Here is a 26663-nt window from a genome sequence, read left to right on the forward strand (position 1 = left end):
GCAGCCCAAGGCTCCAGGCACAGCAGACTTTGGCCTCACTAAGTGCTCCATCCCCAAATCTCTCTCTTCCAATGGTCTTGGGCTTGGGCGGGCTGCCCTGAGAGGCACCCTCCCCTCTGCTCCACTCCAGGCTCCTTCATAGCACTCAGCCCCTGTGCCTATCTGCTTTCTGGTTTTATCCCTTAAACAAGAAAGGGCAGGCTTTGCAAAAGCCAAGACTGTTACTGAATACCTGTGTTGGAATCCAGCATTGTGCGGTACACACGTTTCCGAGTGATGTAGTGAGCGGCAGTGTTCCATCTAGCAATCCTGCACAGTCAACTGAATGGGTAATTCCAGGGAGGCCCATCTGATGTGAAGTGCCTCTAATCGTCCAACTCATACAAACATTGATCACCATTTCCCTTTCTGAACTTCAGTTATACTCACCTGTGCCTACTAAGACTAGTCTCAGTGTGCAAGTCAATTCAGAAACTCTACCAAATAAAAATGCTGAATTCAGTGGAAAAAATGCAAGTGTATATTACTTAGAAACTTTACAATCCAAAGATGGGTGTTTTTATTAAATTTCTGACATGGCTAAGATCAACCTGGAAGATGAGTGAAGACACCGAGAGCTGCAGCCCACCCAGAAGGTCTGATTCTGCAGGGCTAGGGTAGGGCCTAGGAATCCATAGACCTCAGACAAGCTTTCAGGTGGTGCTGAGGCTGCAGCCTTTGAAAAGTACTGTTTCAGAAGAGCTGCTCTTAGATTTTTTGGTCTCAGGACCCTTTTAAACTCCTAAAAATTATTGGGGACCACAAAGAATTTTTGTTTATGAGATATCTATTGATATTTACTATATTAGAAATTAAACCAGAGAAATTTAACAATAATAACTATTATATCTTTTTTTTCCCTTTTTTCTTTTTGGGGGTACTAGGCTTCAACTTAGGGGCACTTGATCACAGATCCTCATCCCCAGCCCTATTTTGTATTTTATTTAGAGACAGGGTCTCACTGAGTTGCTCAGCACCTCATTTTTGCTGAGGCTGGCTTTGAACTTGCAATTCTCCTGCCTCAGCCTCCTGAGCCACTGGGATAACAGACGCGCGCCACTGCACCGGCTTTATTATGTCTTAATATACAGAACATACATTTATGAGAAATAACTATTTTTCCCAAAACACAAATGACCGTAGTGAGGAGAGTGGAGTGTTCTCCATTCCTGCCGATCTCGTCAACGTGAGATCAGGACCATTACTCGAGCTCCTGTGCTCAGAGGGTTGTTCTGACTGAAATATAGGCAGGACACCTGGGAAGGGAGGAGCAGGTGGTAGCACTTCCAGATGACTGTGGGTTTTTGACACTACATAAGGGGAGTGTGGCGGTTTGTTACAGGGGTGCTGCTACATGGATGGAGAATCTCAAGAGGGGGCCTCTTCTCTCCTACATGCAAGCCCAGTGATGGACGTTGCCCTCTCCATGGCTCTCTTGCCCATGAATGATTGTATAATGTCATTTATTGGTCATCTGGAAAATACTGGTTCACTGAGTTACAAAGACTTTCTAAGTGGTGAATCATTTCGTGGTATCTATTAAAAAAATCCCATTCATTTGCATCACCAGGGAGCCCGAAGTTCCCTTAAAAGCTCAAATTTTATCATTGACAACACAGTTATTTTCCTTCAAGTGACATTCTCATTTAGTTTATGTTTTGAGAAAATGCCTGTTAAATATTTAAGTCTGAATAACTCATTTGTCTATTAGTCATTTTCCAGGCAAAAATGGTGTTCCCTGCACATGTGGCAGTTCCACTCAGGACACCACGGCACAGGAGCCTCCCTACCCTCCCAACTCCACTAAGCCTTGTAGCCCCAGTACTTACGCAAACCCCACAGCTCAGCAGACGGGGACTAAAATGCTAGGATGTAATATATTGAATATCGGCCTGCTTTAGCCAGGCCATCAAGTGAAACTGAGTATGTGGCTGTTAATATGCTAGGTCACCTTAGTGCCACTGCCTGGCTTCTTGCTAAGGTGCCAGAAGCTGTACCTACTCTCACTTCTGGACCATCGATGCAAATGTCAATAAAGTGAAACAAGTCTTAGCATTATTATGGAAATAATTTCGACTCCACAGACCCTCTGCAAGGGTCCACAGGCCAGGAACCTCTGATCCACTGATTCGAACAGAGAGGTTCCAGAGCTCTGAATCTGGGATCTACTGCAGGCTGTAAGGAACCAAAATGCTCTGAAATCATAGGTAAAAACTGGCACATAGATCCGTTTTTCAGATTTTGAAAGGGTCCAACCCTAGAATTTAACTCCTTAAACATTATTATCAAAGCAGTTTTACTTTTATTGCTTTGAATTTCTTAAATATACTGTTATTTGTTTTTTTGACCAACATTTTGACTATCAGAAAAACATCCAGCTTAAGAAGCAAACTAACTAGAAAATTTAATTAAAACAAAAACAAAAACAGATGGATGGTTTTTGTTTGTCACACAAAAGCCTGCACAGAAACGTCCAGAGTATCATCGTGCACAGCAGTCAACCCCGAGGTGACCCAACAGATGAGTGATAAGTAAGATGTAATGGTGTTGAATAAGGGAATATTATAGGGTAATAAAATTATTTCGTTAAAAAAAAAAAGAGAGAGAAATAAGGTCCTGCTACAATGGTAGCACATGGATGAGCCAAACTCCAGCTAAGTGAAAGGAACCTGTCATAAAAGACCCTGTACTGGGTAATTTCAGGCACGTGAAATGTCCTGAGTAGGCAACCCATAGAGACAGAAAGCAGACCATGGTGCTCAGGGCAGGGGCTGGGGGAAAAGGAGTGACAGCAGTAAGGACAAGAATTCCTGTAGGTGGTAGAAATGTCCTAACATTAGATGTGATGATGGCTGTACAGCCTTATATTCAAACCAAAAGCCACTGAAGTACATATTTTAAGGTGAATTAAGGTATGTGAGTAATATGTCAATAAATGTGTTAAAAAAGCAACATAGCAGTCTAGTCTAGCAGACAATATATTTAAAAGTGGCAGCGATAGGAGTTCAACATCTACAGAGCTTCCAATTCTTCAAAGTCAGTGGAAATTAACATCTCTAAAAACACTATGACCAAAATATACACAAGCATCACAGAGACACAGACCAGCCGGCTGACTGCTGCCTAGGTGACTAGCACAGCAGGCAGAGCCGCGGGCTGCAGGGCTCCTCAGCAGAAAGGACCCTGCCAGAGTCCAGCTTCCCCCCGGCCAGGAGGACTCTGCCTGCAGGTGGAGGCCCTGGGGAGGGAGGGGGCCAGACTTCTGTGGCCTCTGGTGATGGAGGGTCACACAGTACAGTCCCACCCCCACCATGTTCTCTTCCATTCCACATCTCATCTTCCAGGGGACAGTGCAACAGGCCTGTAGGTATTTTCTCTCTGGACCTTCTTCCTGCCCATGTGGGCGGAGGGCAGAAGGCACACCTCCACACTGCAGCCCACCCGCCTGGCCTGGGTGACTCTCCTTGCAAAGTACCATCATCTAATACAGTATAGCACTGCTGGCTTATTTTATGCTTGACTCCACTGAAAAACGAAAGCTTTGGGAGAGCAGAAACCTGTGCCCAACTCTATTTCATCACCCAAAGAGCAATGAAATCCACTCCTCCAGGGGAGCTCAGGACAGGTCTGCAGAGGCGCTTCCGAGAGCCAGCTGCAGCACCCAAGAGCTAGCTGATGCTCAGGGCAGGGCAAATGAAGACACAGGAGGAACTCTAGCTGGGAACAATCACAGTGGGGAGCAGAGGAATGGCAGTCAGGAGCATGCTTGGTTCAAGTACAGGTACTGAACCCAACCAGGAAGACCAGAGTCCCTTCAGTCTTTGCAGACTCTTCCTTCCTGGCACATCAGGGACTCCTGGTTACAGAAATCCTTAAAAATGGATCAGTCTTTCATACAGGTGGTTTATGTATCTATAAACTTAATATGTACCAAGAAATTAATTTAAAAAGGAAATAACTTGACAACTAACAATAAGCACTTCAAATGGGGAAATAGCATATTCAATGTATGAGGCAGGGACAAATGACTTTTCAATAATTCTATGAGAAAATGAAGCCTGTACTATAAAAGAAGTCCCATAAGTATTAAAAACGTGACATGGGGTTGGGGATGGCTCAGGGGAGAGGCCTGCTTAGTTCATGTGAGGCCTGAGTTTTTGTCCTTAGAACCTCAAAAAACAAAAAAAGGAAGGTGAAGTGAAGAACAAAATTATGTTAAGTTGTAGGAGAAAATATTAGAGTTTTTTCTGTACAATTCTGGGGCTGGGGTAGCCTTCCAAAGAAAGTGAGAGTTGAAAAAGACACACCATTTCCTTGGTCCACACAAGGGACATTTTAGCATTTACTTTCTGCTCAGCACACACCTGTCACTCGTCTCCAAGCAGGAGTCAGGCAGAGGGGCCACACAGCCTTGTAGCCTTGAGGCTGGCCATGCACAGCTGTGCTGGTCAGAAAAAGTAACTGAAAATAATCAAGCTGATCACATCTTTAGACAAAAGACTCAATTACAAAAAGGAACATTCCTTTCATCTTCTTTTTCCAAAGCAAAAGTACTAAAGCAAGAAATAAAAGTATTTTAGGTCAACAAGTCTAGTCCACTCTGAAATACATAGCTTTGGTGGGAAAAATCAGTAACTTAAGAGAGAGAGTTCAATGAAAACTAGGATTTAAAATTCCCTGTTAAGCAATGTTAACTTACCAATAACTGGGGGGACTAATTTCAAAGGCAGATAAAATAATAACAATGAAAAAAAATGCAACAGAAAACTGGAGTTCAGCCTCAAACAACAGTTCTGTGACCATCCTGTGAAATGCTCAGGGCTGAGGTAACAATGAGTGGAGTAAGAGCTGCCACTGACCTGCAGATAGGCAGGGAGGAGGTCTGCAGAAGAGACCTGGCTGCAGGACAAGACTCTCTCAGTCACTTGGGATACTATCCTGATCTCAGGACCAACAGACGAAGGCCTTCCCAGCCAACAGGCTTGGACACAGCATGCTGACATCTGTTTGGTTCCCATCAACACTTTAACTCTGTCACAGCATTAGAACATGGAGGGACAGTGTGCTTACTTCTAAACAACATAAGGGCTCTAGTATATTAGTGTTATATATATATATTTATTTATTTGGTACCAGGGATTGAATCTAGGCACTTTACTACTGAATCACATCCCTAGTCCTTTTCAATACTTGAAGAGACAGGGTCTTGCTGAGTTGCTCAGGGCCTTGCTAAGTTGCAGAGGCTAGTTTTGAATTTGTTATCCTTATGTCTCAGCTTCCTGAGTCACTGGGATTACAGGCGTCCACCACAGCTCCCAGCACATATGTTTTTTAAAAACAAAAAATTTAAAGAGGATAAAATAATAAATATGAATAAAAGTTCTAGTATTTCTACCCAACAGGGTAATTGTGAAGACTGAACAAGTTAATAATGCAAAACACCTGCTAGAAGGCAGCTGGCCCTCTCACTGCTATCATCACAACAATCCGGCGTGCAGCACAAAGAACACTTTCATCCTTCCTGGGACAAGCACAAATCTTGGAAAAGGAGGAGGCTTTTTCTGGGTAGTGCTGTGTTGGGCTCAGATGTCCCAGCCTGTCCTGAGAACATCAGGGTCCTTCTGCAGCTCAGGGCTGGGACGCACTGGTCAGGCTGCAGTTACTTACCATATGGACTACTTCAGGGTAAATGGGCTCTGTGATCACATTCCGATTGTGGGTGATGTATTCTACCATTTCACTTAGAGCAGCTCGTTTTACTTCCTTCCACTTGAGGTCACTCAGTGGGTCGGAAACAAAGTCGAAGAGGACACAACACTGACGTAACTTCTGGGTAAAAAGCTTCTCTTGATCCGCAGGAGGAACATCTGAAAGGAAGAAGGCAAAGCACATTGATCTCGAGTGCCTAACCCAAAGGTACTACGACATGCCTAAGTGCTTGTTTCTTCTTATTTTGTATTAATAGAGGTTCAAGAAGAAGGAGAGAGGGTGGGGTGAATAGAGGTTAAACATTCCTTAAACAACCAGCTAGTCACTGCTCAGATCACAGGTTTTGTATGATAAAGTAGGATTTTTCTTTTTCTTCGGTACTGGGGATTGAATCCATGAGTGATCTACCACTAACCTGCATCCTCGCACCTTTTACAATCTTAAATTTTGAGACAGGGTCTCCCTAAGTTGTGGAGGCTGGCCTCAAACTTTAGACCCTCCTGCCTCAGCTTCCAGACTTGCTGGAATTATAGGCATTCATCACCATGTCCAGCTATTTTTTTCACATTTTTAAAAATTAAGAAAAAATTTTTTTTTGATACTAAGGATTGAAACCAGGAGTTTTTAACCATTAAGCCACATCCTTTTGAGACAGGATCTCACTAAGTTGCTTAGAGCCTTGCTAAATGGCTGAGGCTGGCCTTGAACTTGAATCCTCCTGTCTCAGTCTCCCAGTTGCTGGAATTTCAGATATGTGCCACTGTGCCTAGCTGTTTTTCACTTTTTGAAACTGTGTTGAAAGTAAGGTTCAAAATAAATTCCCTCTGAATGCATTTATTCAACAAATACTTTCTAAGTGCCAGTGATCACACGCCTGGCACTGCACTGGACTAGGAGGGAAGAACAAGAGGTAAAGGGTGAGCCTGTCTGGGCTGGGGATGTGGCTCAAGCGGTAGCGTGCTCGCCTGGCATGCGTGCGGCCTGGGTTCGATCCTCAGCACCACATACAAACAAAGATGTTGTGTCCGCCGAAAACTAAAAAATAAATATTAAAAAAATTCTCTCTCTCTCTCTCTCTCTGTCAGGGGTGTGGATCTTTAATCCATGTGACCACTGCAGAAAGCAGGTGCAGGTGAGCAGAGGACCAGAGGCAGGGGTGCTTGCTCATGTGTGTCTGCTGGTTCTGAAATTCCACAGGCAGGTCAAAGGTGGCTGTCCATTCTGGCTAACTGACAAACACTTGCATCAATCTGAAGACTGTCAAACTACTAGTAAGACAACCAATAACAGCAAGCACCTTAGTGCTCCTGAGCACATTTCATTCCTTATGCTAGAGTCGGCCCGTCACACGTGGTGACGGGGGTGTTAGTGACAGCAATATAGGAGTAGCAATGAGAACAATAACAATTATTTAGTGAGTGCTTACCTGAGCCAGAGCTTGTGCTAAAACTTTTATATATAAATACACACTTTTTGTCACTTAACCTTTACAGTAAGACAATAAAGAATGGTGTTATAACAGCATCCAAGGGCAAAAGAAGCATTTGAAGTGCAAGGCAAGTCACTAGATTTTAGTGCAATAAATGTACAGACACGATTTCAGGTCCCACACTGCAGATTTCCTTTAAGAAACTGCCCATTTATTAAGTTTTAGTATAATATCAAAGAAAATGCCATATTTTCTTAAAAGACCATTAAAACACTTCTGCTCTTCCCAACCACGTCTTCCTACACTCCACCAAAGTGACATATAGTCAAGAATGGATGCAGGGGCAGGCAGCAAAATCCAGTCATTCCCAGCAAGCCAGACAGAACAGACACTTGAAAAATAGCAAACTAATGTCACTCTTCTCACTCAAGCTGTTTTGTTTTGGAAAATATGTCCATCTTCATAAAAATATTAACTTGTTAACACGTGGTAAGCTTATTCTTTTAAATGAATTCATATTATTAAATATATATTAAAATTTTCTCTGGTTTGTTGAAAAGTAAGGTCAATATTGATATCTAACATCACATGAACAGAAGCTTTGGGATCCTGAGATCTACCGCCCTACCACAGCAGGTTGAATGCCCCCCACCCCCCCAAGTTTTCCTCAGCAAATGTGCTTGTTCTCAGGCCACGGTTCCTCCCGCTTCTCTTGCCGTTTCCTGTCCTACTGATCGCCAGTTTCTGCTTAGGTATATTCTACAGGCCTTTCCTTACTTCCTAGTTACAAAGGAGATACCCTCATTGAGGATCTGCCTCCTGCAGCTTTAAACAGCAACCTTGCTTGTGGCTTCCTTGACTGCAGGCTCCATGAGCGCCATGGACCCTACTGCTTTTAGTCCTCGGAATCCCTTATGCCCAGCATGAGCCTGGCTGACAGGCACACAGACACTGTGACCTGGACGGCCCGCAAGCCCAATCCTCCTGCCACAGCCTCCTTATTTGCTATACTGCATGCAGAGATGAGCAGCACAGAAGCAGGCATGGGGTGGCAGTGCGCTGGCTTTTTAGAAATCCCAAGATCCAACACTGGACCCTAAATACTCCACGTATTCCAGTGACTGTTTGACCATCTTTAATGCACAGGGCCTTTGCGAGAACAGAGTTTCTGAACTGCCTCCCTGCTGGCTGTGGTCCTCTCTATTCCACGCCTGTGCTCAATTCCAGCTTGCCAGGATCCCTCAGTGAGCTCCCACTTGTTGGTACAGCCTGTCTACCTGGAACCTGTCTCTGGCATTCTCATCTTCTCAGTACTGTGCAGAGAACCTAGAAGACCACGGTCACCCCAAGGACCACCAGCACCCTCATTCAGGATCTGCCTTTGAGGAGTTTTCCTTGCTGAGTCCTTGACAAGGATGGTATCGAGATGGTACCCTCAGACCCATCTGAGACAGGGACATGCTGAGTGATGAAGAGCTTGTCCAGTGCTGCTCAGTGACAGGGCAAGGGTACACATAAGATACGCCTTGTATTTGGGAATGGAAACCCAAAGGATGCTGTGATCACTCAGGGTGAGATCAGTAAGTTTCAGAGACCTCAGAATGCCTGGAAACCATCAACTGCTTTTAAATGATAAAAGCGATAAATGATAAGAAAGAAGAATAAGCCATTTCTTTCTATAATATTTCTATTAAAATGATTTTAAAAAGCAAGTAAGTCTCAACTCTCTAGAAATTATCTTAATTCTCCCAGGATCCCAGGCAGTTGAGATGTTATTGTAATATTTTTGTTTATGGTCTACAAATAGATTTGTCATTACAATCTCATGAACAGTTCAACTTCTATTTGGCCATTTAAAAAATATTAGTGTTAAAAAATCTTTAACAATCTAATTTAGCATGGAAATGAAAAAAAAAAAAAAAAAACTGCATCCTTAGGTCATATCAAATATTTTCACATTTCAAAAAAATGCAAGTTAGCCCTCTTTGTTTCCGGACTGCCATGTTCTGAGCCGCTTTCCTCTTCCACACACCATGAAGTTCTGCTCACCTTGGACCCAGAGTCACAGAGTCTGCTGTCTACCGAGACCTCTGAAAACTTTGAAGAATCCAAGAGCATATGCAAAGTCCGTAGTCAAGGAAGACTCGAGATCAATAACAAAGTCCCATTATGGGCCAGGGTTTCGCCATATTCTTCAATTTTGGAGGTAAGAGTTCGCTGATTTTATATTGTCTTATGATGCATGAGCTAGTTGGCACTTCCAAAGTCCCTGAACAGATCAAGATTAAACTCACTGAACTATCACAAGAACCATCACCTGTTCCAAAATACTGATATTGTAAAGGAGGTAAAAAGACAATTTGCAAAGAACTAAAAGAATTTTAGGAGAGGAAAGCAAAACACAAATAAAACTCCTAAAATCAAAGAACAGACAAGAAGCTTGACAAATTCAGGAAAAAAAAGGGCGGTGAGGCTACCAAGAAACCTTTAAGAGGCGAATTTTGAGAAGTTCCTACCTAAACTGAGTGCTGATGCTAAAACTGAGAAAGTCTTTGTGACAAATTATCAGAAGATGATGACTTATGAAAAACAGAAGTCAACCCTTTTCAAGGATAATGCACACAATTCAATTTTATTTGTTAACTGTAGCAGTGTATTTAATTCAAGTCCAATCCATGTATTGTTTCACCATTCATTTTTAAAATCTTAAACCCAATACATTTTAGTAAATAAAAATTGTATTTGATCAACATCTTTAAAAAAATAGAGGCTATTTTCTGCTGTGTTAATAGGACAGTAACACAGGGAAATAAAAATGGATGGAGGTGGTGGAGGAATGGGCTTTACATCTTAATGGATTCTGATTTTTCCCCAATGCTGGGGATTGAAGCCAGGGGTTCTCTTTCTCACTGAGCTACATTCCCAACTCTTTTGGTTTTGAGAAAGGGTCTCACCAAATTTCCCAGTCTGGCCTCAGACTTGTGATCCTCCTGCCTCAGCCTCCAGAGCTGCTGGGATTACAGGCATGTGCTTCTGCACCCAGCTGATTTCTTAACAGTGCAAACATTATTAGAAACACCTAACATCTGCCCAGATTATTTCAGCATCCCCCAGTTTTAATTAATTTATTCCTATGAACTTGAGATACCACCCAGTTTTTCAGGATAGATCTTCAATGAATACCCAGGAGAAAAACATACATACTAGGGCCTCTGAAACAATAGAGGTCAACAAAGATGGTGGTGAGGGGGAATGAAAGGAAGGGAGAAGGGATGGAAATAGGAAAGACAGTAGAATGAACTGGTCATAACTTTCCTACGTTCATATATAAATACACGTCAGTGTAACTCCACATCATGTACAACCACAAAAATGAGATCCTATTAGCATGAGTTACATTCTATGTATGTATAACATGTCCAAATATATTCTACTGTCATGTATATCTATGAAAAACAAATAAAAACACATAAAAAAGAAAGATGGTGGAATAAGAACAATATATAAAAGCCTATCTATGGAAGGGAAGCCTGTCATTCATGAGTGATACACAGTTATGCTCAACAGAAGCTACCCTTGAAGTAGGATGGGCACATCCATTTCTAGATTTGCAAATGTCTCTGGTGCCAGTGTGCAGAAGGGCAGTGTTCTTACATCGCACAGCACCAGAATGAGACACAAGGACCTGAGCTGGCTCCACTGAGGCAGGGTGAGCCCTGGACTAGCAGGACAGGGAAAGAAAACAGCAGTGTGCCTACTAATATTTTCTTCTATAAAAAGCAAGAAATTAATGTAATAACATTTCATATACAAATCAGCACACAGTAGATTACGATTGGGCAGATGTGAGGGGGTCTGGAGACCATTGCTAAGCAGTGAAGAGCCACTGTAGGCTTGTGTCAAGGAGTCCTAAGTGGCCACTAATATCACAGCTGACATCACAGGATGTCAGAGTGGCACAGTTTAGAGGTCACTCTTTCAACATATGGCACTAGGACAAGTAGTACACAGGGACCAGAAAATGGGGTACGGGGAAGAAGGAGGAAGAAGGAAAAAATGGATCATTATATACAAAAATAAAACAAACTGGAGGGTTACAGACTTAGATCTGAAAGGCAAAACTATATTGCTTTAAAAAATAATACAGAAAGGTATCTGGGTAGGTGAACAATCAGAAAGGGCCGGGTGTGGTGGCGCATAACTGTAATCCCAGCAGCTTGGGAGGCTGAGGCGCTAAGCAACTCAACGAGACCCTGTCTCTAAATAAAATACAAAATAGGTCTTGGGATGTGGCTCAGTGGTCGAGTGCCCCTGAGTTCAATCCCCAGTCCCCCCCCCCCCCAAAAAAAAAAAAAAAAAAAAGAATCAGAAAGGACTTCTTTAGACACAAAACCCAGTAATCATTCAAAACCAATCAGTTGGACTAGGCTGGGGTTGTAGTTCTGCGGTAGAATACTTGCCTAGCATGTGTGAAGCACTGGGTTCGACCCACAACACCACATAAAAGTAAACAAATAAATAAAGGTATAAAAACAAACAAGCAAAAGCCAATCATGTGAACTATTCTAAAACCAAACACTTTCAAGACACCATCAAGAATGGAAAGGCAAGTCACAGAATAGACTTACTTGAATACACGTAACCACTAGACTCAGATCCAGAACATAGAACTCTTCCAGTCAATCAGTTAAAAATAAACAAACAAAAACCCACAGAACATCAACAGGGAAGTAGATACAGTCTTAACCAGGCTCTTACAAATATATCTACATGGTTAATCACATGGGACAGGATCGCCCCTCTCAATGACTAGAGAAATGCAAATTAAAACCACAATGAGACACACCAGTCACTCAAGAGAGTAGCACACACTCAACAGTGTGCGAGGAGCTGAGTGCACACCATGCTAGTGGGCTGCAGAGCTGGGAGTTACCCAGCGGTACAGCAGACATCTGCACACGGGGCACAAGACCTCATGACAAGGTGCACATGTGCACCACAACACGTGTCCACAGCACCACTGTCCTCACAGCCCAGACTATCCATTAGTGGTGGATCAGACACTGTGGCCTATCAACATTCCAAAACTACAAGGGTGACATGATATGGATGAATCTTACAAAATGCTGTTGCACAGTAGAGGCAACACACCAACCAACTGGTTCTATTCACTCTCGCCTTATTTAGCACACCTAAAACTTTATTATGAAGGACCTACAGGACTTTTGGGGTACACGGCCTGGGTGGTGGTCATATGGGTATTTGTTTTATAACCACTCACTATACTTTACGTTTGCTTCATATGCTCTTGCATGTGACTTGTATTTCAAATAAAAAAGACTAAAGAAAGCATGCACATAGCAAAAATAAATAAATAAATGTAGATCAAACAAAAGCATCAGGAACACACCATGACGTGGGAGACTCCTCTTTCCACACCATCTGTGGCCTCCTCTCTTCTCCCAGAGGCAACCTCTGCTGCTTGGTCCAGGGTGCGGCAGGCCAGCGGGCATATGCAAATCGGTGGCTTTCAACAGGGCTTGAGAGGAGTCAACACTCACAAACTCTAAACTAACTGAAGGTCCACCTGGGACTGGGGCACACCCACATGGGAGTCCCCACACACCCGAATGCTCCTCTACACAAAGCTTTGTGTGGAGGAATCCAGGCTCTAGACAGCCTTCTTTTGTTCAAAAATTTTCCCTACCAAAATGAGGATCTGAACGATCTCTGATTCCATTTACATAAAGATTATCTCTCACTCTCTTCAAGAAAACATCAGTATTTAGGATCCCAGTGTACAAGATAAAACTGTGGTTTGGCTTATCTATGGGACCTAAAGCATCTGTGTGAATGGACAGGTGTGAGAACCATCGTGGAGCAGGTGGTGATCTTGAGGACACAGTGCATGTCTTTAGGAACTGATTTAGAAGTTGATCCAACACTATGTTCCAGGCACTGTGCTTGCACTGCTGATGGAGGAAAGTTAAGGCAAAATCCTTGCTCTAAAAGAAAAACAACTGAAAATGTGTGAGCCATGATAAGTGCTATAGTACCGCCAGGTGGGAGGCACCAGGGAGACTGGGTAGGAGGAGAGCCATTCTGCTTTCAGTTCAGAGGCACGAAGGTCCAGGGAGAACTGGAGCTGCAGGTGAGGGAGGCCAACACCAGCGGCCATGGAGGTGCTGACATCCTTACTAGGTGGGAGAGGTCATCTAGGGGTGCCCACTACTCAAATCGGGGCGGGGGGCTCTGGAGTTACAGGACAAATTCTATTCTGGAAAAAAAAAATCAATGCTCCTGAAAGACAGTTGCCTTGACTGATGATGATACTGGGTGAGTGTCACATGCCCCAGACTAATCATGCTGCACACTTACTTAATGACAGGTTTCTATGGAGCGATGGCTTTGTCTGTTCACCATTTTATCCACATAGTGGGACCTCAAATTTTTGCTGAATGAAGTGGTAGCTCTGAGGGAAACAAGTTAAACTGAGAGGTACCATAATTCAAAACATTAACATCAAAATAACGCCACACATATCAAGAGTAGAATGCAATGTCTACATGAACTTTAAGACAAGATCCAGAGCTCCAGAGAAGCCATATGCTCTTGACAGCATTTCCCCACCCTGAGGTCTCCGCAGCCAGGGCTCCATGTGGGGATGAACTTGAACCCCAGAGGCTCTGTGAGCAGATGAGTGGTGCACCTGGACCTGGGGCAAGAAGCAGGAAGACCCCTTTGGAAGTACTCAGTCACAATGCTCAAAATCTGCTTCCTGGGTGCTGGCAGCAGGCTGTCATCTGTGGTGAAAATAACCTATCACTCTACAGATCCAAACTCCAATATGTGAGAGCAGAATAAACACACATAACTAATGTGTACAAGGTGATGTGAATCGCTGACTTTGACCTTGACCCTTAGCGGCACATGGAATCTCAAAACTAAATTAATCTTCTCAAAATTAAATTTACAATGAATCTTTTTTCTTTCTTTTTTTTTTTTGGCATGTGGTGCTGGGGATCGAACCCAGGGCTTTGTGTATGTGAGGCAAGCACTCTACCAGCTAAGCTATATCCCCAGCCCTATAATAAATCTTTCTTAATTTCAAAGTGCAAGTGTCCTCTTTCAAATATTCTAAAATAAAGTTTTATCTTTCACTCTCTTTCCTGATAATTCTCAAAATACTGTCTGATGAGATAAGGTAGTCTAGCTTCACTACACATATAGGTAGTGCTTTGGCTCAGGTGTGTGCTTCTAAAGTGCTGCATATATCCAGGGCCTGGTCCATGCTGGCCAACAGCGCTGCCACTGAGCTACACCCCAGCCCCGCTCAGGTTTCTGAATGGATGTTAATATTTTTTTTTTATTTTATTTTTTTTAAATTTTTTATTGTTGGCTGTTCAAAACATTACATAGTTCTTGATATATCATATTTCACACTTTGATTCAAGTGGGTTATGAGCTCCCATTTTTACCCCATATACAGATTGCAGAATCACATCAGTTACACATCCATTGATTTACATATTGCCATACTAGTGTCTGTTGTGTTCTGCTGCCTTTCCTATCCTCTACTATCCCCCCTCCCCTCCCCTCCCCTCTTCTCTCTCTGCCCCCTCTACTGACATTCATTTTTCCCCCTTGTATTATTTTTCCCTTTCCCCTCACTTCCTCTTGTATGTACTTTTATATAACTCTGAGGGTCTCCTTCCATTTCCATGCAATTTCCCTTCTCTCTCCCTTTCCCTCCCACCTCTCATCCCTGTTTAATGTTAATCTTCTTCTCATGCTCTTCGACCCTACTCTGTTCTTAGTTACTCTCCTTATATCAAAGAAGACATTTGGCATTTGTTTTTTAGGGATTGGCTAGCTTCACTTAGCATAATCTGCTCTAGTGCCATCCATTTCCCTGTAAATTCTATGATTTTGTCATTTTTTAATGCAGAGTAATACTCCATTGTGTATAAATGCCACATTTTTTTTATCCATTCATCTATTGAAGGGCATCTAGGTTGGTTCCACAGTCTTGCTATTGTGAATTGTGCTGCTATGAACATCGATGTAGCAGTGTCCCTGTAGCATGCTCTTTTTAGGTCTTTAGGGAATAGACCGAGAAGGGGAATAGCTGGGTCAAATGGTGGCTCCATTCCCAGCTTTCCAAGCAATCTCCATACTGCTTTCTAAATTGGCTGCACCAATTTGCAGTCCCACCAGCAATGTACAAGTGTACCCTTTTCCCCACATCCTCGCCAGCACTTGTTGTTGTTTGACTTCATAATGGCTGCCAATCTAACTGGAGTGAGATGGTATCTTAGGGTGGTTTTGATTTGCATTTCTCTGACTGCTAGAGATGGTGAGCATTTTTTCATGTACTTGTTGATTGATTGTATGTCCTCCTCTGAGAAGTGTCTGTTCAGGTCCTTGGCCCATTTGTTGATTGGGTTGTTTGTTCTCTTATTGTCTAATTTTTTGAGTTCTTTGTATACTCTGGATATTAGGGCTCTATCTGAAGTGTGAGGAGTAAAGATTTGTTCCCAGGATGTAGGCTCTCTATTTACCTCTCTTATTGTTTCTTTTGCTGAGAAAAAGCTTTTCATTCAAAAGCAGCCAACGTCTCTGCGTCTCTTCATGTTCTCTAGTACTTGACAGAAGTGGGGCTGAAGTAACCGCCAGGTAATCTGGTAAAGGTAGGCAGACAGTGCTGTCACCATCCTAGGTGTGTCCCTCTGTCTACCCGCAGCTGCACTTTGTTTGGAGGTCTTCCAAGAGGAGCCACAGTGAGGCCATCGTTATGGTCCTGAAACTGTCCTTCCTGTATACCTTATGGGTGGGATTCAGGTAGAGCAAAAGCCCTGCCTACTAAGCCAACCAGGTGTGCATGTGGAAACGCAGCTGGGCTCGTGGTTTCTGCACTGCCATTCTATTTGAGACTTTTGGATAGAGACAACATACAGCTCCAAAGCCCCTGCTCCCAAGCTGCTACCTTTTCATATACCCCAGTTCTGTGGCTTCTTCTCCTTGTCGTACACTTTCACCCTGCCTGTAGCCTCCTTCCTGCAGGAAGAGCTGCTCACCCAGGGCCAAATCTGGGTCCTCCACAAACCTAAACTGCTCTTGCCTTGGACACATGGGTCCTCCCTTTGAGGTTCTTGCTGATTCTGGGCCTGTGTTCAGCTGCTGTACAAGAGAAGGGTCTGATCTGCTGTCCTACGACAGGCCATCACTGACTCCCAACTCCCTTTCCCATGAAATTCATAAGAGCAATTAATTTCACTTAGAAGAGCAGTGGTGGAAGCCAAGCCCACCCCAGGGAATAGGAGATGGGTGAGGAAGGGTAGGTGAGGTAGAGCAAGGTCAGTCAGAGATAAGACGGACGCCAGGAGAGACTGGCTTCCTCAGAAAGTTTTCAATTCTGTTAGGTGAACATGTAGTGAAGACTTGAGTTGCGCAGAAGAGACAGGCCAACTTCTAGTCTAGACTCTGCAGAAAAAGAGCATGGAAGTTATCCGAAGTTGCAGGTTCCTGAAACGATAAAGCTCCTGTGGACACACACACATACAGGATGTGTCTCTGCCTCTTGGTGCAGCTGATCCAGAAGAGAGGAATCCAACAGGTGTGAGCCATGAGAGACACTTGGCTTTTTTTTTTTTTTAATAGGAAAAGATTAAGACAGGTCAAACAAATTCTGAGGAATGATCCAGAATCCAACACAGCATTATTTGCTACTGCAGGCCACATTCCCCATTTCAGAACTGAGTTGTGAGGAACAAAGTTACACACTCTAATTAGCAAATTTTCAACACCTGGGGTGGATCTCTCTCACTCTGTCTTTTACTCATTAAATATTAAATAATATTGTTGTACTTGGAGACCAGCAGCTCGAGCAACATGTAGATCATTTACCTAAAAACAAGGGCAGATACTGTTTTAGTAAAAGTAACAGCTTTTACTATATTTGATTAATGAAAGACTGATGAACAGAGATTCCAGAACTTTCAGTATGTTTACCAGTAGACAAATCAGTGTGGTGTTGTCAGAAGGATATACTGACAACAAATACGTGTTTTTTCAGATTCTATTCCATGTTCTCTATTTCCTTTCTTTGTGTCTTAGACCAGGTGTGAATGATTCTTTCTGGACACAAACTCTCGTTACGAATTCTGGGCTCCTTCTTCACACCTGATGGCCCAGGCCTGGGAGCAGAATCATTGAAGGACATAATGCAGTATACCTCAAGGGTCTGGGTACTAGGACCTGCGGTCCTGGGCTCTCACCTGCAGTTCCAGCCTCACCAAGACAACCTGGGAATCAGAATCACAAAGCAATCCAGGCACCATGAAGTCAGGAACAGTGTGCATTTGTTTTTCTGGGGAAATGAGGCAGAGAGAAATGGGCACCAAACTGCTCTGGCCCCTCCTGCAAGCTGCCTCCCCAAACCCACTGCGTGTCTCTGCTTATAGCTAAAATGCAAATGACTCACTACTATGGTTCGGACACGGCTTAAGTGTGTCCCCCCAGGCTTCATGTGTTGGAGTTTAATCCCTGCTGTGAAGTATTAAGAAGATGAAAACTTATCCACTGTTGTGCTCAGAGCGGGGCTTTGGGAGGTGACTAGGACTAGATAAGGTTGTCAGGGTAGAGCCCTCTGTTTGGATCCTGGTGTCTCTGTAAGAAGAGGGGGAGACAGAATACATGCAGACCTTGGCTTGCCCTCCCTGCTCTGCCATATGATGCTCAGTGAAGCTGGGACTCTGTCAGCAAGAAGGTCCCCATCAGAGGTGGAAACAATAGGCCAACCCAAACTTTGAGCTAAACAAGCCTCTTTCCTTTATAAATTTCCTAGCCTCAGGAATATCTGCATAGAAAAGAAAACTCACTAAAAACAATTAGTGTTAACATAACTCCATCTCGCCTGGCCATCACCTTGTCACTGCTGAGATGCATCAGAGACATTATGAGCCAGTGAAGATGCATGGCAGCTCTCTCCATCTCTGAGGGTTCTTCAGGGCTCAGCAGAGCTTTGATGGTGGAGAGTGGCCCATGCTGCACTCACTGCTTGGAGACTTGGACAAGGATTTCTGGGGACTACCTGACTTATCCCTGACACCGAACTTGATCTCATTCTGTAATTCTGGAGAGAACTGTGGTCAAGAAAGAACCATGCATCCTGCACTCTGGCCCATCAGCTTCTGAAGATCTCCAGCTCCGAGCTTGGTGTTTACAAATAACAGGCACATGACAACAGTGTCTTAATGATATTGATCACTCCACAGGTGCTCACGACCCATGAATTCCATGCTCCTGCTGTCTGTAGCTGATCTGCTGTTAAGAGAAGCTGACCAGGGGCATACCCTGGGGAACAGAAATTCTTCCTCTGTGTGTGTGTGTGTGTGGGGGGGGGCTTGCAGGTGACCAGCAGCAGCTACCGCCCAGCGTTAGGAGCAAGCAAACCCAGATTCTGAAGCATAATGTGAATGGAAACTTCCACATTTCCTTTCTTTTCTGGTAGTACTGGAGACTGAACCCAGCCCTGAGCTACCACTGAGTGACATCCCTAACACTTTGTTATTCTGAGACAGGGCCTTGTTCAGTTGCCAAGACTGGCCTTGAACTTGTGATTTTTGGGCCTCAGTTTCCCAGGAGCTGGGATTACAGGCATGTACCAACTCTCCTGGCAAAGCTTCCACACTGCTTAAACCTGTTATGTTACTGTCTCAAGTAATAAATACTTCAAACTGATTGCTTGGATACAATAAGACATGCAAAGAAAAAGCAAGGGTTTTCCTCCAGCAGGGAAACTCCCATCACTGCCCCTTACAAGTTGAGGGGTCTGGGCCCACAGTGTGACTGGATGCCATGGCACTGTTCTCGAGGGTGCTACAAGTTACCTGGGGGAGGGCCGGACACAGACTTGTGCCTAGAGGGGCAATTCCCAAAGGGAGAACCAGCAGTGGCCCTGCAGTGCTCACCTCTCCCCATGCCCTGTGCTCCCACAGAGGGGAGGGGACTTGACAGTGAGGTGGCAGGGGTGGTCAGTGGTGCACTTAGCCCTCAATGCCACACCCTGCAGTATGTCACCAGCACATCTGGGTGGCTCCACGGATAGCAGCACATGAGCACATTCTGCCTGGAGCCAAGAGCTGCTCGCTGCTCGCTCCACTGTCTGGAGGACTTCAGTTGCAGCTCCAATCTGCAAAATGGCCACCCTGGAACCTATCAGTACTCTGCCCTTTCATCCTTCTCAATGGGGACTCAAGGAAGTCGAGTGCGCACTGAGGAGCCTTGGCCTTCGACTGAAGTCACCATTTTGCCACTCTATAAAAGGGGCTGTGACCTCATGCTCCCTGGATGATATAACTGTGAATGTGGTTCAGGTTAGCACGTTGTCCCCGGGGTCTATCAGTGGGCTCATTTTTCCCTTGGAGGAGTTTGCCAATGTGGTAATAAACATTTGATGTTTTTATTGTTAAAGAGAGACATTCTGGTGGCAATGCTTAGGTATGTGCTGAAAGACATCAAACCTTCCTTTATTTGTTATTTCGCAGCACTGGGGATGCAACCCAGGGCCGCACACATGCTAGGCAAGCCTCACCAGAGGGCCATACCCAGTCACAAAGCTGACCCCCTTGACACACCTGCAGGGGAAATGGAGACTGTGTTCAGGACCAGACATGCACTTCCTCTCAACTCCTAGTCTCCTGACGCAGCAGGGTCAGGCCAGGGAAACCTGCTGTATGAGGGCACCCCCAGGGCAGAGCCACTTTTTCTGCCTGGCAAGAAGGGTGGACTCTATGGCTGACTGGCAGCAGCACTGAGGGGGACGGGGTGGGCGGCAGAACTGCTCACAGGAGCTTGGCAAGGGCTAGCACAATGTGTGAGGAAGGACAGGCAGGCCCAGCAGGCTGTGTGTGCTCCTCCCCAGACGCCTGTGCTGTCCGGGGGAGCGTGGTGCCAGCCTCCTGAAGCTGCCCAGCTCAGCTCCTGCTCCAGTGGCAGGCACTGTCCTCTACCTCCCAGGACCATGGACAGTCCTCTGTTTCTGCTCTAAAACTAGACAGTTCTACTACAAAATGCAAAACCCATTAGTCAGGACAGCCCTTCTCCTTGCCCCACTCCTCAGGTGAGGACAGAAGTTTGGCACGTGCCTCAAACTAAAGCCTCCCACCCTGCAAGCCACAGATGGATCTGGGGACCCTCAGTGCCACCTCTGTGGAACTTCCAATCTAGCCTCCTAAGTTCCACGTTTCTGTATATGATACTTTCTGAGATTTGTCCTTTATAGTCCAGATTTTAGGTAAAATGTGTAACTGAAGTACTTTGAGGCCGTCCTATGGTACAGTTGCCCCTTTGTTTCTAAATCTGAATCCTTCATTTGGCAAATCTTTAGACATGAGGTAGCAGTAGCACAGGAGTCAGGAACCCGGCAGAAAGAGGGAGTACCTAGTCTGGATCCCAGCTCCTCCTCTAAGACCTCAGTGATCTTGGCCAGCAAGCTTTCTCTCTGTGGGTCTCAGTTTCCTCAACTGGAAAATGGGAATACGTGTACTCCCTGGAGTTGTTGTGAATTAGGAGATATGTATGTTTTTTGCTTTCATATATGATGCATTATTTTATTTTATTTTTTAGTTATACATGACAGTAGGATGTATTTTGTCACATATACATGAAGTGAATTAAGAAATACTAATGTGCTTGGTGTGATCCCTAAAATGGTGTGCCCTTGGTCAATGTAGGTTGTTCTGTTTTGTTAGTCATAGGCCAAGTGACTTACTCTATTCTACCACTCACTTCTGAGGGAGGCAACATTTTTCATCCTCTCCAGGCATTTCCAAGCCAGCCACTAATACACTGTACTCAGCAACTAATTTGTACCTAGTAAAAGGCAGAGTCCCCACTGGACAGTGACTGGTTCTGTTCAAGACAAGTGTGTGCCTGTCCTGCAAACAGAGCCCAGAAACTGGGCCTGCTCTTCTTGTTGTAAGAGCAGGGCAGCACAATACAGCTACTTAGACATTGGCTAACAAACTGAATGAACCCCAGATCAAATTATTACAGACGTGCCCACTAGGTCAAGGGAGCCAATCTCTCTGGCAAGTTCACGAATGTGTTAGTATTACCAAGATATGGCAATAACTAGATTTGAACAGAAAAATATTCTTAAAGTTTGCTGGTTTAAAATGATTATGGTGGAATTGGGTTTTTTCCTTTCTGTTTTTGTGTTTTTTTTAGGGGGGTGTTGGAAGCTCACATGGGTAAGAAGATAAAGAAAAACTGCAAAGTACTCCTCGGTAGACCAGGCAGCAGAAGACACTGCTGTCAATCCAGTGTGACCAGTTGTTTGACCTGTTTGGGCCTCATTCTCTACAACTAAAAAATCAGGTTCTTTCAGGAACTCAAGCACTAGCAGAAAATCCTAGAGGAGGACAAGAAAAACACAATAGGGCCCTAAACAGAAACTGGAAAGAATGATGTAGGTGTGTATGTACGTGCATTTGTACTTAAATCCAGAAGAATTTACCAGGGAGTACTACACGTAAAGACCCAGGGCTGGAACCTATAAATCTATAAATGAAATCCCCCTCCCTGCAGAGAGCTGACTGCTGGTGTTTACGTGAAACAACACCTTAGTATCTGACTGCCAACATATCACGTATAAACATATACTACATATTTTTGAAAAATTTATCTTTAGAAAGAAAGGCTCCCTGTAAAATTAAAAAAATAATGATCCAAATGACAAGAAAGAAAAATTCAGCTGTTCCCATCTGGATGTCACTTACACAGGGGTCCTCCCTGTGAGGCAGAGTCATATGAATGTGCCCCAGGACCAAGCACTACATGCCCTTTTGCTGTTACTCCTCTCATCCCATGTCCTGGTGTCCAATGTCCAATAAAGGGATCAATATCACCTTTAGTTGTCTAAATCTCACTGTACATTATACTACAAGTTAAGACATTGAACCAGCTTTCTCCTGTTACTCTTTTTAAGCAAAAGTCATCATAGATAATGCTTTCATTATGACTGCAGACAGAGGGGAGCAGACTCGCTCAGTGCACCCTGCTAAAACCTCTGAGAAGACAGTGCATCTGTAAAGGCGTGTGCCTTCAAGGCCCCGGAACTCCACGCTGAAGAGGAGGGGACAGACAGGGCAGCCAGGCATCCAGGAAGAGGGGATGCTGGATATCAGTGTGGCCATGGGACAGTAGAGCAGCAACCCAATGTGCATTGGTGAAGCCCAAAGGCCCAGATCAGGATGGCACAGGGATCTGTAGGAGAGGGGTGCAGGTAGACAGCCATGAAAAATTACTCAAAAGCCCCCAGAGCCCATGCCACCTGTGATCACATAATTAGAGGGCTCTCACCTGGGGCTATGAGGGGCTTTCTATACTTGTAAGGCTTTTGCCTCTGATGAAATCAGAATCATTACAGCCAACACTCCATTGCATGGCGAAAAGCAAGCCTTCAAACCAGACCAAGCCTATTGAAAGGCATCGATAAGCTTGCAAAATAGTGAAGACTTATAAGACCAAGAGAAAAGACACGGGATGAGTGCTGCACCTGAGCAGACTTCTCCTGCACTAAGCCTCAGCCCTTCTGGAACAGGTGGTGAGAAGCACAAGCCCTTTGCTTTTTATAGCCTCTTTGGTGAATAAGACAAAAAAAAAAAAAAAAAAAAAAAAAAACAAGGCCAGGGCCCTGAAGGTGGGGAAGGGCCTGGTGAAACCTCTGTTCATCATACATATAAATACAAATATAAATATAAATATGCAAGAAACAGTAGAGCAAATGCAGTAAAATGTGTGAGAGAAAAAAAATCAGAGTGATATGTTTGAATGTATGACCAAGGGCCACTTCAGATGTCTGTGGTCCCACAGACACACCAAGGACCAAAATGTGAACACCAAGAATGAGCCAGTGCCAGTGAGGGCTGGGTGTGAGCAACCGCCCCTTAGCCCTAGGCCCTGGGGACTGCTAACTGTGTATCTGATGCCATCTCTACTGTACTCCGAGGAGAGTACAGTTCCTGCTTACGTCACCTTTCGGAAACACAATGTAGTGGTATTTTGTAAGTTATCATATTTTAGATTTAAAAAACCACTCCTGTGAATGCTTGTTGTTCTGCCATCAAACCTCCACAGTAACAACCTCTCTCTGCCACAGGACGCGCCAGGGCTGAAGTCCAGCCGTTTCCTGCCACTGCTGCCATCGTCAGTTTGTCTTGTATTCTCTACAGTTCTGGCTTCAGATATTTCAACGTCAATCACGCCACCTAGGTTCATGCCAGTTCCATCACCCCAAAAACCTATGTGTCAGCATCACAAGGTCATCTTATCTCATTTATTATTATTTTTTCCCCTGAATTCAACTTTGCCTAATAAGTACTGTCATGACCCCTGTTTTTCTTTTGCATCTGCCCAACACATTCTAGGAAAAAATGCATGAAACGCCCCAGATATTTAAAATTGAGACATCATACTTTAAAAAAAATTTGATTTAGTTAGAAACAACATCTTGAAGAACTATCTTCAGATCCCCTGGTGTGAGATATAAATTTCCAAAATAACAGAATGAGTTATTTATGATGACTGAACAATGTCACAGAAATTAGCTGCAACTGAGTGTATGGTTCCAGTACAGGTAATTTTGGTCTGAAGGCGCGCAGGGGGAGAGCAGAGAAAGGAGGAGGTGCTGGCACTTGGTCTAGGTTCCTGTGCTGCCTGAAAGCTGATTTGATCTCTTTCCCCCGGGTGGCTCCAGCTGGAAGCCAGGGGACTTCTAGCCTTGGCGCTCAGTCCATAGCTCTGTCCAGCTTTACAGCCTCAACTGCAAAAAGCATTTCAGCTTCTGGAAAGTCTAAGTTTCTTATTTATTTTTGCTTATAAACTTAAGAATTTCCTTATATAATTAAAAACATTAAATTTCTCACTTAATTTTTGTATTTTAATCTTACTAATGTTTCCTACTATTTTTAATTCTTTTAAGGAAAAACAGAAGCTCATCATCATTGAGTATTTTCCACATGCTAGGTATCACTGAAACTTTTCTAGGCCCATTAATTTTTATAACATGTTATTTTCCCCATTACACAAATGAGGATGGACTCACAGAGAGGCTAAGGTGACATGGCTCAGCAGTGACAGAGCTGGTACTCGAGCCCAGGCAGGGTGGCTCCAGAGTCTGCAGATCCCTGTGGGGACAGGTGCTGCACAGTGCTCAACTGCAGCCTCTTTCTCCCTGCGCCCCTGTCATCTCCCAGGTGCTGTCAAGGCAAAGCTGTCCTCCAGGAGCAAGAAACAGTAGAGCAAATGCAGTAAAATGTGTGAGAGGAAAAAAAAAAAAAAAATCAGAGTGATGTGTTTGAACGTATGACCAAGGGCCATTTGGTCATACTTTTAAGAATTTAATTCTCCCAATGAAAACCACCTGTGAATTATAAGCAATGTTTCCTAATATAACTTGGACACAGGTAGGTTTCCCCATTAGCCTGCATCACACTTGAGGAGGGGCAAGTACAAGGAGGGGCAAGTATAAGGAGCCCTCTCAAGTACTCACGTCATGGACCTTCCCTCTACTCAGTCCTCTAGAATGCTCATCAACAGGAAACTGTCCCACTGGAAGGCACTGTGAGGTTTAGGTTCCTTGGTTCCTTGGTGAGTCACTGGCCAGCCTTCCACCAATGCCTGCTCCTCAGCCATCACTCACCCCATGTCACTGTTCCCTGCATCTGCCAGACAGCCTACACCTCCCTACTTAGGTGTTGCATCCAAGCAGGCTGTGCTCCACTTGGTCGGGAGAAGTCCAATATCCAGCCTCCCAGTTCTAGGTGGTAGGTAATCAGCAGAACTGGGATCAGAGATCCCAAGTCCCACAGACACAGGCGGCATCTTCTTCTTACTGTGAACGTGCTCTGAACACACTTCCAGAAGTAAGAGCCACTTCTGTGGCATCTGGTAGGAAGGGAAGCACTGCACAAGCTGCTTCCAGGCCTTGGGCAGTTCCCTGACACCCATTCTCACGTCAACAAGTATTCTGACTGCCGAGACAATCTCTAAGACTCCTCTCACTGCATCCCAGGCCAAGAGAGCAGTGGTGGTCTGTTAAGAGGGTGGACTTCTGATCTATCAGCCTATAATAAGGATTTACTTCTCCAATCCCACCTGAGGTTCCTGATAAGACCAAATTAATGTCTTGATGGGTAAATTCTTAGTAGGAAATGTCCTGGATCAACTTCATGGCCCTGGAGCTGTAAGCACACATAACACGCCCAAATTTTTAAGAGACGCAGACACCAGGGGTGGCAATGTGCCTTTAAGGTTTCACCTGTGAAACACTGAGTCTGGGAAGGGAATTTCTCCTTGAGCCATTTCTGCTGGAATAGCTGCCCAATATACGGAGGAAAATGCTAGTGACCCAAGAACCTCTGCAGCCACTCACACCCAACAAAGGGAGAAGTCTATGCCACTCTCTCCTTCTTTCCAGCTTGTTTTTGTTTTAAACATTTTTTTAAGTTATTGATAGACCTTTATTTATTTATTTATTTATTTATTTATTTATCTCTATGGGGTGCTAAGAATCAAACCCAGTGCCTCACACATGCCAGGCAAGTGCAGTGCACTACCGCTGAGCCACAGTCCCAGCCCTCCCTTCTTTCCAGCTTTGAGAAGACTTTTTGTTTAGCTTGGAAGAGCACTCTCTGCAGACACAGAGCCTCAGTACCGCTGTCACACACAGTGGACAGGAGCACAGGGCCAGGCAAGGTCTTTTTTTTATTCCAGACAGGTCCCCTGCTCAAATTCTCAAGAGAACACTTGATTTGGGATATGATCTGTCCTGAATGGACCATGTTTGGTTAAGCAGAGGGGAGATCCCTTCAAAGTTCTGATTCAGTAAAGATGGCTGGGAAGTAAGACCTTTGAGCCATAATAGAGAATGGAAGACAAAAACATGTTAACAGAACTTTGACATTTCAGATAGTGTATTTGCAAACACCACATCGTGTGGCTCTCATAATTCTGGGGGAAAAAAAAAAAAAAAAGCTTTGGACCAGTTACCTGACTTGGCGACTACTGGGGAAAATGGAACTCACACAGGTGCTTCTGCCCCCTTACCCTCTGTCCTCTCCCAGGGAGCCCTGTGAAGTGCATCCCTTAGCACACTGGGAGGGAGGGGGCTTTCTAGCCTGGATGACTGGAGGGAGCAGGAGCAAATGCAGAATTAACACACGGGTTCACCCATGGTGGTGACAAGCCACTTAATTAAAATTATCTGTCACTTTCAGTAGCTTTGTGATCGTCTAACACTTTTGCCAAACTTGTGACCCTTAGTAGTGCTACCTTCTTAAAACTTTTGATCAAATAAGACAAAGCTGGCCAGGACCAACTGGGAAAGATTCCTCATTTTCAGGATGGCCAAGAAGCTCCACCTCCTTGTTACTCAAGGAAAACCTGGCACTAGATGGGTGAGCATTAGCGCTCAGCACCT

General features: G+C 44.4%; 1 protein-coding gene across 11 annotated transcripts in view; it reads right to left on the reverse strand.

The window, feature by feature from the left end:
- Ppp2r5c (protein phosphatase 2 regulatory subunit B'gamma) overlaps window positions 1–26663 on the reverse strand; it is a 140452-nt gene that overhangs the window by 53737 nt on the left and 60052 nt on the right. For all 11 annotated transcript variants that reach the window (XR_011706508.1, XM_071607529.1, XM_071607528.1 and 8 more), the window contains one exon: window positions 5707–5906. Coding sequence is in view for 10 of the 11 variants with exons in the window: in XM_071607529.1 (XP_071463630.1) it covers window positions 5707–5906 (200 nt within the window). In the remaining variant the exon portion in view is untranslated. The remainder of the gene's footprint in view (window positions 1–5706; window positions 5907–26663) is intronic.

This window comes from Marmota flaviventris, chromosome 2 (assembly GCF_047511675.1).
Source record: "Marmota flaviventris isolate mMarFla1 chromosome 2, mMarFla1.hap1, whole genome shotgun sequence".
Classification (NCBI taxonomy): domain Eukaryota; kingdom Metazoa; phylum Chordata; class Mammalia; order Rodentia; family Sciuridae; genus Marmota; species Marmota flaviventris.